The 13,660-nt window shown below is 39.2% G+C and overlaps 1 protein-coding gene across 1 annotated transcript in view; it reads left to right on the top strand.

The window, feature by feature from the left end:
- The window catches only part of TBL1XR1 (transducin (beta)-like 1 X-linked receptor 1), a 60,761-nt gene that overhangs the window by 35,525 nt on the left and 11,576 nt on the right, over nt 1-13,660 (top strand). The window contains exons 2-5 of the mRNA XM_009999180.1: nt 8,846-8,948; nt 10,037-10,182; nt 11,647-11,866; nt 13,519-13,651. Of these exons, the coding sequence (XP_009997482.1) occupies nt 8,891-8,948; nt 10,037-10,182; nt 11,647-11,866; nt 13,519-13,651 (557 nt within the window). The 5' untranslated portion in view covers nt 8,846-8,890. The remainder of the gene's footprint in view (nt 1-8,845; nt 8,949-10,036; nt 10,183-11,646; nt 11,867-13,518; nt 13,652-13,660) is intronic.

Here is a 13,660-nt window from a genome sequence, read left to right as displayed (position 1 = left end):
TGTAATTCTGTCTAAAGGGACTTGGTTCTAATGGCCTAAGAATGGAAGCTCTACAGCTCGCTTGACATTTTCACTGTTCCAATGACGGCCTGTCCAATAGGAAGATTTTCCCTTATTGAGGACAAGTAGCTCTTCCTGAAGTGATGACAAGCATTTGTCTGGTACTTCCCTCTCTGCTACAGAGCAGATACAGATTAACGTACAGCTCTTTGAAGGTGGATTTGGCAGGTCATCTTCTGAAGTAACCCATGCTGGCCAAATCCATACTACTGCTTCCCCAGGTAAATGTGCTATCACAGATTGATCTAGAAGCTAACTCTTTCTAATCAGAAATGCTGCATTTCCAGTTTTGCTGCCATAGGCATCTGCCCAGCTTGTGCACAGATAGAACAGTCAAGCCTCACAGGTCATCTCGTAAAGCTGCCAATTCCTCTGTTCTGAAAAAAATGCCTTTGGTGTGGATTAGGTGTCTGATCAAGGAGAATTTCATAAGGTTTGCTTCTATTTCCTGCTATGCTCTGAAAAATATTTCAGTATTGAAAGAGGACAGTAATTTAACTTTTTAACTCCTACTTCCGGACAGTTTTAACTTAATCCTGGTTTGCCTGTGTCGATGGACTTAAGCTCTAGGATTAAAAGCTCCCCCCCTGGCTGCCTTCAGGGAAGCGAGACGGGATGTTTGAAACTGGGATCTCGGGGGTAGTCAGGGAGAGATGTCTTTCATGAAGCAGTCTGGTTTGAGGAAGGATTTTCTGCCAGTGGTTTTACTGGTATATGGGTGCATGCTCTGAGCAGCTGGATATGGCTTTTAAGTTTTGAAGGAATTACATCTTTCCTGAAGAAAGATGTATCAGAACTACCTCCAGTTCAACAAGGTTGTAATTATCATGCGGAAAAGTTGAACCTGGAGAGAGAGATCCATTTTCATTGCTCTCCAAGCAGTTATGAAGTCTTTAAAATACTAATATACAATATTTTTATCTATTCTGATACAGGAAATAAGGAGAAAGATCTCCTCCAGACATGTAATTTTGTGTGTAATTTTGTGCACTGTTGCAAAGAAAAAAAAGAGGTTTAAGAACCTAAAGAGAGTTGAACAAAGTGTCAGTACCAGAAATATCCCTGTTTCTTTAGTCTGTCTAGGGATTTACAAAATATGGCTGCCAAGAATCACTACAGACACCCTGTAGCTGTCCAGGAGGAAGTATTTTGAACTCTAGAAAGTGTAGGAGTTGCAGCTTTGTGGCCATAGCCCTGGAAATACGATACTGAATATATTGTCACCTGTCCCTGCTGTAACATCCGGAATCCCAGCCTCCTGGGTCATGCAGCATATGACTTTGGGGAGGAGATTCATAGTTCAGTAATTAAATACTACTTTGCTGTAGGCAAAAGCAACAAATGGGCTTCATCTGCAGCTTATTTTGTAATAGTACTCAGGGCTGTGCTTGGTGTTCCTGGGGACTGAGCATATTCAGATAAATAGGCAGTAACTTATTTTTAGCTAAGATTTTGGGTGGTTTTAGAGGGGTTTTTTGTATTTTGGCTTTTTTTTTTTTTTCCTTTCATGGTTGTAATTCTGTTTCTTCAGAAAATTTCAAACTGGCTTTGTCATCTTGTATGCTTCATACTCCCAAATTGGCGTGGAAAGACAGAGACTGTTGCCATAAATTAGGTCACTAAAGCTGAATGAAGTACGGAATACAAATATTTATCGCCTGAGCTAAGGAAAACAACTCGGATGAGGAAAGGAGAATTATTTAGTGTTTGGAAATGAAGCAATATTCTTGAGATTAAAAACAAAGCAGCAGAGTCAAAGGAGGAATATGAGACATCTCTTGTTTAAAATTGCTAGAAGGAAAACTAGCAAAGGTTGATCATATGGGGTATCAGTAAGAAGATTAATTAGGTAAAATTACAGAATTTTAAAATGCAAGTTCATAAGTGACATAGATCATTGAATCTTAAAATTAAAAAAGATGCATTTAAATAATAGCAATTTAGAGACAGGTAAAAATGCTTAAAATAAGTTAACTTTCATTTTTAAAATATATTGCAATAAAGCTTATGCATTAATTTAAAGAATGTTTTCCTTTAAATTTAGGTTAGAAAGAATTCCTAATTGCAGATTGTCAGGTAGTAGGAGAACTTTAATAAGGGCTCATTTTTATTGTTCTTGATACAATATTGCACCCTGTCTCTTAAATGAAGATGTGAATAAGCAAATTAGGAGTGTTTAGATTCAACTTTTTTACCCTTCCTTTTAAAGTATGGGAAAATACTCATTTTGATTAAAACTGGTGTCTGAGAAATTCTTATGCAAAGCAATGTATGACATGGGTCACACACTGCATGCTTAACATAGAGGATGCACTAACTTATTTTATGAGTTTTCTCTTATAAGCCCTCCTAAAGGCCTATACATAAATCTTCTTTGGATGTAGTCGTACAGAGTTGAGCAACCATTTGGGGTAAACCCACCATGTCTTGGGAAAGAGCCTTTGCAGAATGCTTTTAGAAGAGTGGCCACCAGCAACAGCTTTTTGTGGAGCCCTGAACTAAAACTCAAGTTCTGCAAATTACTCACGTGGCAGCTTTGGTATCTGAATGAAGTCCTGCTGACACCTCACAGGTCTGGGAATTTGCCTGGTCTGAGTGGTTGGATCAGCACCTCTGAGTTAGTAGGTCAGACTTGGTGGCATTGGTGTCTCACAGGTTTAGTCAATTTGGATGCAGTCGGACAAGAGGTGGAATTTAATGTATTGGCACTTCCCTGGGCTGTGGGATATTGCCTGTCCCCTGAGCCACAGTGACAGCAGTCACTTAGCTGTCGATTTCAGCAGGTATGTTTGCCAGCCCCAGAGATTCACAGGGTTAGCTGCAAATTGTAATGAAGGGAATTTATGTATCACACACAGGACTTTATTTTTAGGTGAGACAACACAGATGTAAAACAGACTTGTACTAATACTTTCCAAAGGGCTTGTACACACCTTCTGGTGTTATGGGTGGAATTAAAAAGCTCTGCATTCCCAGTTTGGTTCATGTAATTCACTTTTGTTTATTAACCACAATGGTTATTAAAGAAAGGAAGATTTGTAAGCAGCAATTAAAAAAAAGTGGTATCACTGTCTATGTGCACACATGCTGGCAAAATATTTATCTGAAATTCTTGTGAAAGGGGAAAACATGTAAGGACTGGTGACAATATTTCTGTTGTAGGAGATTTATTGTTTCTGTAGCCAGACTTCTGTTTTTTGTGGATAAATGTAGCAGTCTGTTCAAATATAAACATTAAACATTTTTCAGAGCTTCCCAGAGCATTAGCTGTTGCCTTTAACTTATCATATTTGGTATCAAAATAATGATGGGTATGTTTTGGGGAATTATTATTCCCCAGCAGCCTGACAGGTTTTTCTGTTATCCCACCTAATTAGGATGTGTTAGAGCCCACCTAAAACTACAGAAATATTGCTTTCTTAGGCTGTTGTTTGATGATATAATAAATCTAACTGTAGTAAATCTACTATACATTATAAAACCATGATTAAGAGATACAAAGTGCTAATCTCATGTATAAACTTTGTCTGCCAGTTCACATTTGTTTGAGGACAAAAAAACCAACCCCAAAACAACAAAAAACACCTATTAGGCCAGGAGCCATATCACGCAGCATCTGTTCTCTAACATTTGGCATGAACCTGGAAGAAGAGTACAAAACGAGCATGAACATGCAGAGTAGAGTAATAATTTGTCAGAAATGCAATGAGATTTGTACTGTTGGGCACCCATGAGCCTGCAGATCCCGTGTTCGTGATAGTAGAATTGATCTCATTAAAATGAATTTTAATCGTAAATTTTACCCAAAGTATGAAAGTGTGTGAATGGTATCAAAGAGGTGGAGAAACACACGTGAGACCCCGTGTACTGCTGTGTCTGAGTTACAGTAGGCAGGTTGCAGAAATGCAGGCACATTCTTGCTGCTGGAGTTGGTATGTTGCCTTGGGGACAAGAAACCTAATTTTCTTTGAAAAAAGCAGTTTCCGAAAGATTTTGGGTGTGATTTCTGACATGGAGTCAGAGTTGGAATGAGCAGTGTTATCTTGTCTGTTCGTGACCTCTGGAACATCTAGATCTTGGGGCCAACATCTGTATAGACCGTGGACTTCTATGGCTGTTATGTTTTACACCTGATAAATTTTGGGAGTTCAGGGACTTTCTATAGTGGCATTAAAAATTACCTGTGATATTTTTCTACTGTGCTGATTCTAACTGAACAGTGGAACTATAAACCTCAGGCTCATCCTCCAGAAAGAGAATCCTGCTGGTGACCAGCACCTGTGGCTGTTGGTTTGGGATGATCAGAGGATGTCAAGGTGATGTGTTACACACACTGTAATACAGGTTTGTTGGCACTACAGTGTTGCTGAGTGTGGCAGGGCTGTTTGTGGGCTGAGAAGCATGGATCCCCAGAGGACTTGTGGAGTCTTCTTCTTTGGAGACTTTAAAGAACTATCTGGATACATTTCTGAGTGACCTGCCCTGGACTTGGTCCTGCTCTGGCAGGGGGATTGGACTCAATGATCTCCAGAGGTCCTTTCCAAACCCTGACATTCTGTGATTCTGTGATGTTGAAGTGGACTTGGTTTTAAGAGGTAGATGTCTGTCCTGGTGTGGTCCCAGGGACTGAAAGCCCATGAGCAGTTTGGGTGTGGTGAGTAAGCCCTCATGTGCATCATATCTACCCGTATTTTTTTGTTGTTGTTTTTTCTAGTTTTACCTGTAAGGAACCTACTTCACAGTCACTACAACTGCTCCAAGGTGCAAAGCAAACATAGGGGCAAACAGGAGGTTTCCTTTAAAATCTCACTTGGCACTAAAAAGAAGCCTAAGTGCCCTATACTCTGTTGTATTTCCTGTAAATGCACAGAATGTTTTGAGGAAAACCTGGGATTTTTCTAAGGGCCAGAAAACTGGGCCTCAAGGTTCTTGCTACATTTTCAGAATGGATTTGAGACTTAGAGGTGCAAATATCTTTAAACATTTTCAATGGTCTCTTTGCAAATTAGGCTGGAAATCTAAGACTGGTAGGAATTATTTCTCATTTCTGCTTCTTTTTCGATCATTCTTTGTGTCTTTACTGTTATTTAATTGCTTTATCTAAAATAAAGAACAATATTATTCTGTTGAGTGTCCAAAACAGGTAGTCAATTGCACATGAAAATAGAAGATTTGGGGGAAATAAACTAGCATTAATGAAGTAGATCTGCTACTATGTGTGGTATGTGTGTGTATGCCTGGGTCCATTTATTTTTTCCTCCTCAAATTTTCTTCTTTTCAGCCTTTCCTCCTCTGTGTTAAGTTTCCATTTACTTGAAGCTAAGAAACCTTCACCATCACCTCCCAGACAAGCTCTGGGACCTTGTTGGGGCATGAGGGAACATGGAGTTCATGTGGTTCATAGGTTACCAGGTTTATTTTCTTTCCCATTATTGTTTTTCCTTGGCAGCCATCCTTGCCAAGTTGTCACTTCAGCATGAAGCAAGGAGGTGGCCATGTGTGTTGAGCACTGAGAGCATCATGGCTGCTGGCTCTGGGGTCAGTGGCTCCCCTCTCCATCCCACCTCTGCTCCTTTTTGCCATCATCCCCTTGCTCACATCACGTACAGTGGGGTTCCCACAACTCTGAGCTGCCTCCTCAGCTGGCTGCAAAGTCTACTCCCCAGGCTGGAGGTAACCACACTGCAGAGCCCTTTGCTGGGGGCAGGTCTGGCTTTGTCCCTAGTTTTAAGGGTGGGCAGCCAGGGGCAAACCTAGATATAAAGATTTGTCAAAGGGAAAGAATTATTACATCCTCTCCTCTCTGTACTGCTGCTGTATTTTCTTTTTAATTTGGTAGCTTGTGTTTGGGACAGGAAGGAGGGTGGTTTGGTGTTGCTTGTTCTTCTCACAATTCCTTGCTTCCCTTAGCTGAGCCAGAACTGAGCACTGGTTGTCTCCAGGGCACTGGCTGAGTGACTGGTCCTGTTGTGGGGGTAAACACAGAAGTGAGATTTCATAAAAATTAAACAAGCACCGAAAAAATGGATAAAGGAATATCTAGGTTAAAAAAAAACAAAACAGGTAATTTGCATATTTTTCAGTTTTGTGTCCTCATCAGACAACCCGTGTATGTACTGCACATATTTCTGTGTTTTTCTGGCTGTTACAGCGCGGAAGCTGGTGTTGCACTGCCACCTTCTGATGGCCAGGCAGGGCTGTCCTCCTCCTTGCCTTACCAAAGCAGCTTGTGGACACACAGTTTGAACCAGCTTTGAAAAATGATACTCCTTTGACATGGGCAGAGTGAATAACACTTTTGACGGACAAGCCAAATGGTTGCTTTTTTTCTTTAGCTATCCAGCCTACATAACAGGTGAATTTATGTGGCATCTCCACAATTCAGCTTTGAGTGGAGAACCCTCTTTATATTAATAATGAAGGTCTTCTCTGTGTAGCAAATAGCACTTTCTTCTGATTTCTGCTTTTTGATCTACCTCTTTGGATGATGCAGCAGCAAGATTTTTAAAATCAGTAACAAACTCATGAAACAAATTATTTGTGTGATGTAGAGGCTTCTTTACAAGTCCTTTTAAATTTACTTTGCTTTTCTTCTTAAGGAGAATATTGTTCCTCTTCCTACAGAACTTCTCTGTAACACAGTCTGAAATAAAGATGATTTGCACTAGGTATGACAACAAAAGAGCTGAATAAAATTAGTGTTTGATCCTGTATGTGGCAGCATTGGTTGCTAATGCATTAAATGCTTAAAAATGACATTCATTTCACACAGAGCTCAATATTGTCTATTGTCAGTTGGCAGGTACACTTGGCTCGGGGCAGGGTTACTATCAGTGTACCTTTACAAGTTGTGTTGCACTAGCTAGAAGTTACTGTACTGGAGCAGTTATTTCTTTCTTTAGAAATGAGAAGGGTTTAAGTAGCTTTGCATATTTCTTTAAGGACCTAAAAACATCCTCCCCTCTTTGGCAGCACGGTATGCTCGAGCTTCTGCATGAGCACGAGATCTGGTTTTCCATGGACTCGTCCAGCATTGTGTGCAACCCCAGCTCCCCCACTTGCGTCCCACTGGCCACAGCTGGGTTGAGCCCTCCTTCCACAGCTCGGATTTTGTCATGATCCTTGTGCTCTGTTCAAACCAAGTGGGCAGTGTGGTTGGCCATGTGTCTGGGGTGTGTTTGGGGGTGTCCATGTGCTTATTGATTCACCAGGGTTCACGTGTAGTTTGGGCAAACACACTCCTTTTTTTTTGTCTGGGTTCATCCTGCAGCCTCTCCTCTTCTTGAGGAGCTTGGTTGAGTCTTTCCTCTACAACACTATGGAACTTGTAGGAGAGCCCCATCTTGGAAAGCTTCCTGCTGTCAAGTTGGGGTGCAGTTGAATGGTAAAACTCAAAATCTTGGTGGTAAGAAAGAGAGTGTGGTCATTTTACCCCATTTCCTTGGGAAACCTTGTTAGGAAAAGTTGCTTAGAAAGACTGTGTAAACATTTTGTCGTTTTGGCAGCTTTACAATGGGGATGGTAATCTTGTAGTTGTTGCTTACACCTGTGAGCACTGCTTTCCCACTTGGAGCAACAAAGGTGAGCAGCCTGACCATGCAGCTGGTCATTAATGGCGAGAATTTTCTGTTCTGAAAAGCACGTGAACACCCATTCTCTGATCCTTTTTTTAATGTTGGATCCAGGTCAAACTTTGTCAAATAACAGTAGGAAAGTCACTTTCTCAGACCCTAGTTCCATAGAAGGCAATCATGGTGGTAGGCAGCTGGGTAAAAATCTTGAAGATTTGCTGATGAGAAGTGCAGGACGGGTGCTAAGAATCTCTTCCATGGTGGATGAACCTATTTCTGTTCTAGAAAGTGGTATTTATACTTGTTTACTAGATGTCATGGAAAGATTAGGATTTTCAAGCATTCAGAAGTCATGAGAATGTTCTCAGAAATGAGGCCTAAAGTTAGAAAAAAATACTGTATTCTGCCTCAAGCTTTGTGTTTTAAAGATTCTTGTTGCTTCATAATTTCAAAATGTGTCATAAACATTATGTGTAGTCTGATGTGTTGTCTTGCTAAATATTTGCCATTCATAAAACCAAGGGAAAATTGTGTATGTATACATCAATATTTTAAAAGCATTAATTGAAAGCCTAGAGAAATGGTACTAAAAATGTTCTGTTTAAAGTTTGTCTCTAATTTAAAGAATTCCTTTTGCAAAGCGTAACTGTATGGCTGAGATGTCTTCTGCTTTTTGGTGGAAATAGCTGGGCTTTTATTGAACAGATACAGTGTTATAGCCCATATTGTACCTTTTTTGCTAGAGCAGGAGTACCTGAAAATTGAAGTAAATTAGAAAGTAAAAGTGAGAACTTGTCTGGATACCAACATGAAACTAAGTTTTTGGTCTTTGTGAGCCAAGAAGCGAGAAATCCACGTTTTGAAAATATGTTCCGTAGCAATCATGTTCATTAGATGAAATTCACTTGATTTTATTTTTATTTTTTTAAACTGTGAATTTGGGCCTTTTTAATTCTGGTATTAAGCAGCATAGTTCCTCAGTCCATACCAAGGTGCATAATTCGAGAATCCGGCCCTTCAATATTTAATTTACCAACCTTTATGTTGTGGTGAGACAAATGACTTTTTAATGACTACAGTCGGCTTATTTGCATTATAAAATAAAACCACTGTCTATGCTGCCAGGGAACTACTTAATTTATAAATACAGCATTTGTTGGGATATACATATCAAATACTAAACATACTCAATTGACCTATTTATTTATTTTCAGGGTTGTGTCCTTTGTTGTGACCTCATGGTTTAACTGGGAATAAAGATGAGTATAAGCAGTGATGAGGTTAACTTCCTGGTATATAGATACTTGCAAGAGTCAGGTGAGTTTTTACAGTTCTGGTTGTTAAACAATACATCATGTACTTGCTATTCATCTGCAACTGTCTTTAGCAAAGTCAGACTCAGTTAATTATTTTGCCAGTAGGCATGTGCTTCTGTCAGAGCTGCTTCTTGGTGTTTCTTCTCAACAAGAGAATGAATTCCTGCCAAGTTACCTTCTGTAACTTAATCAGATTTAGCCATTTGGAGTTTTCAGATGGCAGTCAAGTTACAGAAGGAGTAACTTACAGTTGCAGATTGCTTTTGTCACAGAAGCCAAACTTATAAAATTGCTTTATCTGAAAGTTTGCAGGCAGCTTCCTAGTTACCTGACAAAAAGTAAAAAAAACAACATACCAACCAAAAAAACAAACAAACTAACAAGACCCCAAAAAACAAATGAACAACAAAGAAAAACAAAACAAAAATCCAAAAGAATTAAACAAACAAAAAAAACAGCCCAGTAGTTTAAGAAAAAATTATGTGACAGTAAACTTAATTTGCTGAAACAACTATATTTCTCCAGGTGAAATTTGCCTTTTCAGAACAATCAGATGAATAGCAAGCAAGGACCAGTGCTGCACCATAATGTACTTGCTTCTCAATCAGTGCATGATACGGATGTAGTTCTAAGTGCCAAAACATGCAGTTCTGATAGCACTGTTGCTATGTATAGATCCATTTCACTTTCATGGGTAAGAAATCAATGAGTAAAAATAACAAGTGAGTCTTAGTGTCTTGGAGATATACAGTATTTAATAAAATATGTACAGGACATATATCTCTAGAAAATATAAATATATTTAAAGACTATTGCATATTTTTATATTTACTTATGCACAAATGTTTTGCCTGTGATACCAATATTAATATATGTTATGTTTATAAATATTTTTTTGTCTTTTGTGCATTTAAGCTAGAACCATATGACAGAAACAACAAAAGTGTTTTGATGAGGTTCTTTTAGTTCATAAGGATTGCTAAAGCTTTGTGTAACTTGCTTAGATTTGTAAAAAGAAGATGCTGCCGTGTCTGGCAAGTGGCATTGTCTATCTGTAAATAAATACTGATGGTTTTGCTTTCTCTTTAGGGTTTTCCCATTCAGCATTTACCTTTGGTATAGAGAGCCATATCAGCCAGTCTAATATAAATGGTGCTCTGGTGCCACCAGCTGCTTTGATTTCCATCATCCAGAAAGGTCTGCAGTATGTAGAGGCAGAAGTCAGTATTAATGAGGTAAGGAGGCTTTGGCTACAGGAGCATTGTCCTTGCAGTAAGTTTGAATGTTAGTGTTTATTCTTAACTTTCTTGTATCCTATTTATTTACTTTTACTTCAGATTCCTTACTGCTGGTGTTCACCATGACTCCAGTGGTGGAACCAGAATGGAGTGACATAACTGGGTAGGGGTTCTGCCCAGTGCAGCCACACAACACCAGGCATGGTGTTCTGGCTCATTGCTTAAAGGTCCGTTGTCTGTAGAGTTTTTACCCTAATATAATATTGTAGTAAATCCAGACAAGTGCAATAAAATAATGATTGAGACAAGTAACCTCTTAATTTTTGCTTTTGTAGACCTGCACTAGGGAAGTGGGAGAGTGCTGTGCAGCTCTCATTTGGGTGATGTGTCGTTATAATGAAGTAATGAGAGCCCAAGGGCAAGGTTTCCAAATAGAGAGAGGGTTTCAATTAGTGGCAGGAAGGATAAAGGTATATGCCAGTTAGCTTTTTGCTTGTGCTGGCTAATTCATCTTGAGCAGGATCTATTAAATTTGATGTTTAAATGGTTATTTCAGCAGCCCAGAAAACTGTGTGTCTTCCTTCCTGATGCTGCAGGTCCCCACGATTTCCATTCTCATGTATGCCTGGAAGGCTAGCAGCCTTTGTGTGTGTCAGTTCTATTGCAGAAGGAGACAGAGTTTTTTCACTAATTCTGTTCTCTTTCCCATCTCCCTTATGTCTTCTGTGTATGTGTAGTTTTCATAGTCCCTCTGAAGCAAACCCTTTCCCTTAGGAAGCTTCAGAAAAATAAAGCAAGTGATTAGAATAGAAGAAGGAGACCCTATATTTATCTCAAGGAATCCTTCTAGCTCCTAAAAATAGATCCTTACAAAGCCCTAGCATATGTTTATGGGTATTTTTAACTGGGTCTTGTCCATTTCAGGATAAAATTTTTCCTTGTTGTTGGGAAGTATGCCAGCACTGTTTAAAAAAGGAAGAAAACTAGTCAACTCTCCAGATAATAAGTTTATGGAAAATATTAGTCTTAATAAGATCGAGTAACTTCACAAGCCAGTGACCCAGCGTGCAATGTTTGCAGCTTTTCAAACAAACCATTAGATTTTTTTGCAGCCACTCATGTTTGAAATTATATTCATAGATAGCTTACATAATTTTTTGCTTTAGCAGATGATTTAGCAAACACAAAGCATGTAACTTTAGATTCCAGAAGCTCTGCCAGAGGCCTGCAGTGGCTTTTTTTCTATAGTTATGGTGGCTACTTAACTTTAGACTAAAATCCCAACCATGACTATGATGAGATATCACTTCCAGCACCATCTGTAAGCTGTTCTATTACATTATATATATTATATATAGTAAATAAAAACTTTTGCTTTAGTTTTCCTTGGAATTTTTGCCCATAATGTTAATTTGTACTTGGTGTTGTCTTTTTTTGTTCTTTCCCTCTGCTGCAATTTAGGATGGTACCTTGTTTGACGGTAGGCCGATAGAGTCTCTCTCACTGATAGATGCAGTAATGCCTGATGTGGTACAGACAAGACAACAGGCCTACAGAGACAAACTTGCACAACAGCAGGCAGCAGCTGCTGCAGCTGCAGCCACCACCAACCAACAGGGATCAGCGAAAAATGGGGAAAATACTGCAAATGGAGAAGAGAACGGAGCACACACTATAGCAAGTAAGCTGAGACAGAAATGACCTGAACCTGTGCCAGCGTCACAGCAACTGCCTTGTCATTATCGTGCCACGAGCTAGTAGGCTGTGAGGTACATGTGTAGAGGCACCAGTAACCCTTCAGCTTGCAGAGAACAGGTGGTGTCTCACCTTTGTCCCCAGTTTGATATTTGGAATTTCAGGAGGAAATGCAAATTTCTGAATTGTTTAATTCTCAGTATCCATTGACCAGTCTCACTGCCCAAACTGCTCCTTTCCCATCACCAAAATGTTCCTATCCAGCCGTGCACGTTTGACGTTTTACAGCTGGATTTTACTAGGTTGTTTTTGGTTTGTTTTTTTCATTTTAACATATATTAAAAAAACTTGGAAATATAATATTTGCCTTAAACAAATATGCTCTGTATTTTAAAAATCTCCAAAGAATATGTGCTTGTTAACCATGAACTGGATCTACAAGGTTCAGCCCTCGGCCACCGCTAAATGTGATGTATCAGCAACCCCTGCTGGCCGGTGCCCCGAATTATACTGGCATCAATTCTCTTGAATTGAAGCAATGTTTTATATGGTGCTCTTTAAAATATTCATGTTCTTATAGCTTTTTTTTTTGTTGTTTTCCTGCATATGCAAACAGTGGCAGAAACACTTAATGTTAAATCAAGCAATAGATGTGAAATGGTTTGTTTGCCCACAGTGAATGAATGCAAACCAGGTGAACTGTTCAGCATTTTTTACATTCTGCATTTACACTCAATGTGAATTTGTCTTTTATAATACAAAATTATTGATGGTAGCTGGCAAGAAAAATGTTTTTTCAGTTGAATTGACCCTGCTATGTTATACAGAACAATATGGATGCAACATCACTTCCCCACAAAAAGCCATGGATTGTCACAATTCCACAATAACTGCCAATGCAGTTTGAAAAGCTCTGTTACCAATTTACTGTCTCTCCAAATGTTGTTAGATTAATTAAAACCATTTTGTAAATGAAGTTTCTGAGATGTAGATTTATAACCTGTTTACTGTTGGTGAAAAGAGCTTTTTTTGAAAATGGATGTGTCAAAAAAGTGTTTTTAAAGCACATGGAAGACTAACATGTTGTACTGTGTAGTATCATTCCCCGAAAAATGTGAGTAGTTTTAACATCAGTGTTTTGTTTTTTTTTAATAATGGGCGGGGAAACAACTAAAAAAACCCAAACTAAAACCATAGCAAACCACTTCTGGCCTCAGTTTTGAAGTTTCAAATTTAAGTCCATTTGGCTGTTGAGGTTACAGGCTGCCCAGAGACATTGTGGAGTTTCCTTCTCTGGAGACATGCCTTTGTGACCTACTGTGGGGGATCCTGCTCTGGCATGGGGTTTGGACTAGATGATCTTTTGAGGTCCTTTCCAACCCCTAACATTCTGAGATTCTGTGAGAAGGGCTAAGAGCTTTCTCACATTTTGGAAACTCACCATCTGTTTATAGTACTTTGTAAACTGGAACTTGAAACATAAAGGAACATTGCAGCTCTCTCTGTCAAATGTTTGTCAACGTAAATTGTGAATTAATTGTTACACTCATTCCAGAAGAATATTAACTGTACAGTAGTTATAGTGTATTGTCCCAAAATATTAAAATCCACCTCTCTCTACTGTTTCCCATAATGCAGATAATCACACAGACATGATGGAAGTAGATGGAGATGTTGAAATCCCTCCCAACAAGGCCGTGGTGCTACGTGGCCACGAATCTGAAGTGTTCATCTGTGCCTGGAATCCTGTTAGTGACCTTTTGGCCTCAGGGTACGTGCA

Source organism: Chaetura pelagica, unplaced genomic scaffold (assembly GCF_000747805.2).
Source record: "Chaetura pelagica isolate M959 unplaced genomic scaffold, ChaPel_1.0 scaffold20, whole genome shotgun sequence".
Classification (NCBI taxonomy): domain Eukaryota; kingdom Metazoa; phylum Chordata; class Aves; order Apodiformes; family Apodidae; genus Chaetura; species Chaetura pelagica.
The sequence above is the reverse complement of the archived record's forward strand: the minus strand, read 5'-3'. Positions and strand labels throughout refer to the sequence as shown.